This window comes from Acanthisitta chloris, unplaced genomic scaffold, assembly GCF_000695815.1.
Source record: "Acanthisitta chloris isolate BGI_N310 unplaced genomic scaffold, ASM69581v1 scaffold3349, whole genome shotgun sequence".
Taxonomy (NCBI): Eukaryota; Metazoa; Chordata; class Aves; order Passeriformes; family Acanthisittidae; genus Acanthisitta; species Acanthisitta chloris.
The window spans coordinates 136,716-141,597 of record NW_008690803.1 but is presented as its reverse complement, the minus strand read 5'-3'; the positions used below and the strand labels follow the sequence as shown (position 1 = coordinate 141,597).

The following is a 4,882-nucleotide window of genomic DNA, read 5'->3' as shown; positions in this document are numbered from 1 at the left end:
TATTTGACAGATCTGAGAGTTATTTGTGTTTGTCTACAGAAATTTACATTCTGTGTTTGAAATCATCCTAGCTCCTGTGTATTTGTTTGGTTGTTAAAATCTCTCATGTTATTTTAAATTCAGTGCTTGTAGTTTATCTATAATTCTTGGCAGGTACAGTAGTTCAGTGGTATACAATTTTTAACCCAATTGACGTTTTGGAACAATGTCAACTGAAAAATGTTTTCTTTTTTCTTTCCTTCTTTCTTCTTTAGATTCTTTATCTTTGTTCAGGAGCCTAAGGTTGCTTGCTGATCACAAGAAGATGTTTCTGTGGCTTTTTCTGGTTCTGTCATCTCCAGTTTCTTCTACAACTGCAGATGCTGATATATCTGTGGAAATTTGCAATGTTTGCTCCTGTGTGTCAGTCGAGAATGTACTCTATGTCAACTGTGAGAAGGTTGCAGTCTACAGACCAAATCAGCTTAAACCACCATGGTCTAATTTTTACCACCTCAACTTTCAAAACAACTTGCTAATTATTCTCTATCCAAATTCCTTTCTTAATTTTACACATGCAGTGTCCCTGCAACTGGGTAATAATAAGTTACAGAACATTGAGGGAGGGGCCTTTATGGGTCTTAGTGCATTAAAACAGTTGCACTTGAACAACAATGAATTAAAGATTCTCCGAGCTGACACTTTCCTTGGCATAGAGAACTTGGAGTATCTCCAAGCTGACTACAATTTAATCAAGTTTATTGAACGGGGAGCCTTCAATAAGCTTCACAAGCTGAAAGTCCTGATCCTTAATGACAATCTGATTTCATTCCTTCCTGATAATATTTTTCGATTTGCTTCTCTAACCCATCTGGATATACGGGGGAATCGAATACAGAAGCTTCCGTACATTGGAGTTCTGGAACACATTGGGCGAATTGTTGAATTGCAGCTGGAAGACAACCCCTGGAATTGTACTTGTGATTTGTTGCCGTTGAAAGCATGGCTGGAGAACATGCCCTATAACATCTACATTGGTGAAGCTATCTGTGAAACACCCAGTGACTTGTATGGAAGGCTGCTGAAAGAAACCAATAAGCAAGAGCTGTGCTCCATGGGGACAGGGAGTGATTTTGATGTGCGCATTTTGCCTCCCTCGCAGCTGGAGCCTGGTTTCAGCACACCGAATGGCCACACCACTCAAACATCCGTGCACAGATTAGTCACAAAGCCACCAAAGACTACAAATCCTTCGAAGATCTCGGGGATAGTAGCAGGCAAAGCACTATCAAATCGCAATCTCAGTCAAATTGTATCATACCAGACCAGGGTGCCTCCTTTAACTCCTTGTCCACTCCCTTGTGTTTGCAAAACACATCCTTCGGACTTGGGATTAAGTGTAAATTGCCAAGAAAGAAATATAGAGTCAATGGCTGAACTCGTGCCAAAACCTTTAAATGCCAAGAAACTGCATGTAAATGGCAATTATATTAAAGATGTGGATACTACAGATTTCACTGAGTTTGAGGGGCTGGATTTGCTACATTTAGGCAGCAATCGGATTTCAGCGATCAAAGGAGACGTTTTCCGCAACCTTACAAATTTACGGAGATTGTATCTCAATGGTAATCAGATAGAGCGTCTGAGCCCAGAAATGTTTGCTGGCCTTCACAACTTGCAATATCTGTATTTGGAATACAATGTTATCAAAGAAATCCTAGCAGGCACCTTTGACTTAATGCCAAATTTGCAGCTGCTCTACCTGAACAACAATCTTCTCCGAAGCTTGCCAGCATACATTTTTGCTGGTGCACCACTTGCTAGACTGAATCTGAGGAACAATCACTTCATGTATTTACCTGTAAGTGGTGTTCTTGATCAGCTAAAATCCCTTACACAAATAGATTTGGAAGGTAATCCATGGGACTGCACTTGTGATTTAGTTGCTTTAAAACTGTGGCTTGAAAAGCTAAACGAAGGTATTGTGGTGAAGGAATTGAAATGCGAAACACCTGTACAGTTTGCTAATATAGAACTTAAGTCTCTGAAAAATGAGATCCTTTGTCCTAAACTTTTAAACAAGCCATCTGCTCTGTTCACTAGTCCTATGCCCGCTGTTACTTTTACAACACCACCAGGACCAGTTCGGAGTCCTCCTGGTGGCCCAGTTCCATTGTCCATCCTAATCTTAAGCATATTAGTTGTGCTGATTTTAACAGTGTTTGTTGCTTTTTGTCTTCTTGTTTTTGTGCTTCGGCGCAACAAAAAACCAACTGTAAAGCATGAAGGGATTGGAAATCAAGAGTGCAGTTCTATGCAACTGCAGCTAAGAAAGCACGATCACAAGTCAAACAAAAAAGATGGACTAGGTGCAGAGGCCTTCATTCCTCAAACCATTGAGCAGATGAGCAAAAGTCATACCTGTGGCTTAAAAGAGTCTGAAACAGGCTTCACGTTTGCTGACCCACCAGGGCAAAAGGTCATTCTGAGAAATATGAATGACAAGGAAAAAGATTTGTTGCATGTGGATACCAGGAAAAGACTTAGCACAATCGATGAACTGGATGAGTTATTCCCTGGGAGGGATTCCAATGTATTTATTCAAAATTTTCTTGAAAGTAAAAAAGAATACAACAGCATAGGGGTCAGTGGCTTTGAAATACGTTATCCAGAGAAACTGCAAGACAAAAAAAACAAGAAATCTCTAATAGGTGGTAATCATAGTAAAATTGTAGTAGAACAAAGAAAAAGTGAATATTTTGAACTAAAAGCTAAACTTCAAGGTTCACCTGACTACCTACAAGTCCTTGAAGAACAAACAGCTTTGAATAAAATATAGGTCATACAATCTTATTGCCTACAGAGGACATTTATTTAATGATGAAAGTGCCTTTTGTTGACTTTTAACTTCCAAATACTATATTATATTGATAGGCATAGAGGCAGGTGTATCCAAGGGTGTCTGATTAACTGTAGCTGCGTATGATTTGTCCAGTAGAGGAGAATTTCCTTCATAGATTTTACTACATAAAGCTCATGCCCTGTGGAATCCTGTAGGGATACTGCAAACTCTATTGCCAAAGGGATGCTTTATACACGTTACACTGAATTTAACCTCAAGAGGCATATATGTTTTGTATCCTAAATGCAAACCATCGTCTCCTTGTGATTTGTTAGAACAAACACAAGAAACCTGGTACTGATATTTGTACCTCAGCTGGGTCCTTCATCCTGCACGTGGATTTAAGTTGGTGGAACTGGAGTAATCCTTTGATTTGTGGTGTTGTAATGACACTGTTTGAAGATTATCTGGAAAGTTACAAGCATGCAAAGAGAGAACATTCAATAGTATGTGTAAATTGGTTACATTTATGGTCTGCATCTTGAAACCACTGGAATTATAATGTTAAATTGTGCAAATATTTGTTTAAAATATACCATGCATTACATACCTATGAAATAAATTTGACCACTTGAAGCATACATATCTATACAGAAAATTAAAAAAAAAAGAAAGAAAAGAGTTCAACCTGACTTCTGCAGTGTTTGTGACATCTGAAGAAAATATCTGATGTTTATGCAGAATCTGTTCTAAGACTCATCTCCAATTAAAACTAGAGTTCCTTCTCAGTTACGTGAAACTCTTGCAACCCCAACAGGTTGTCCAAAATTGTCAAAGTGCTTACTGTGTGAGCGTAGCAGAAATTATTTTTGTAATATAATTCATATTTATGAAATACTTTGTATACTAAATAGGAAAAAATATGTACTCCTTAATATGTATTTAATATGCCTGACTTGTTTTCCTGATCACAATGCATTAATCATTCAGTATAAATAAAATCAGGACAATATACCAAACAGCAACCGGGGATGTATAGTATTATCCAGAATTAAGTGATCAGATATAATAAGAATAATAAAATTGTTCTGTACATTCTTGTGAGATTAGCATATTATCTTATTTCAGATTTGTTACCAATGGTGCATTTTAAAATAGATTCATTAGGTTTTTTTAGTATTGTGTCTCAGGCAATTATTTGCCATCAGTTTTCTTGCTTTTCAGGGCTCTACAGCTTAAACTAAATAGTTTTCACTACAAGTATTTACAGGAATTCATGCTAAGGGTAATCCTTTAATTGTATATGCAGAAGTTTTCTGTTCTTGTTATCTCTCTGGCTGCTGTTAGTCAGTAAAACCTGATCAGAACAGTGAAAAATATGGCAAATCATGTCTCTTTAAAACCACAGTGAAAAATGAATATAGTGGTCTCAGTTCAGGGTATTGTGTAGCTCATACCTGGAGAATAAAAACTTACCTTTGTGAAAACTGAATCTGAATAGCTAGAAAAAAAAAGTAGGAGAATGTAAAATCCCCACTGAATCTCACTGATAGATGGCACCTTGAGATGAGAATGGAGATATACTGGTAAAGCATCCTACAACAACTCTACGCAATGAGGTTAACAAAAATTCTTTGACTTGATGAGCTTCGGATAAGACCCTCTATCTCCTTTGTTTACCCCTCCCTGCCTTTTATAATCAATACCTAGGTCAATTAAGATTAGTAGGATATAAACATGAATGTTTTTCATGAATTTGAAACTAGCGAAAATCAGAGCAAGACCCAATAATAATACTGTGGAGAAGGCTGTGTCAGCTATTTCCAATATAAATCTCTAATTTCAGGGCTTTATGACACTGCTTTGAAATTTTTATACTGGAATGAAGCTTTGGCAATCAGCCTGCAGTATATTTTTAACAAAATTTACCAAAAAAACAGGAAAGCACTGCTGCTTTATTTAAGAGAAAGCAAACAAAACATTTCCCTACTTTTCTCTACTTTTAGGCATTTGTTTATGCTCTTGTGGCCTAGAAAGAGGGTTGTTCTATTATTTTTCTCC

At 37.2% G+C, this 4,882-nt stretch overlaps 1 protein-coding gene across 1 annotated transcript; it reads left to right on the top strand.

Moving 5' to 3' along the window:
- Positions 1-256: 256 nt before the first annotated feature.
- Positions 257-3,800, top strand: SLITRK4 (SLIT and NTRK-like family, member 4). The gene has a single exon (XM_009081967.1). It carries the CDS (start codon positions 305-307, stop codon positions 2,816-2,818), a length of 2,514 nt encoding a protein of 837 aa, XP_009080215.1. The 5' UTR covers positions 257-304; the 3' UTR covers positions 2,819-3,800.
- The last annotated feature ends 1,082 nt before the right edge of the window (positions 3,801-4,882 follow it).

What these genes read in the sequence shown, in the direction of transcription:
- SLITRK4 (XM_009081967.1), top strand. Translation starts at nt 305, where the DNA reads ATGTTTCTGTGGCTTTTTCTGGTTCTGTCATCTCCAGTTTCTTCTACA.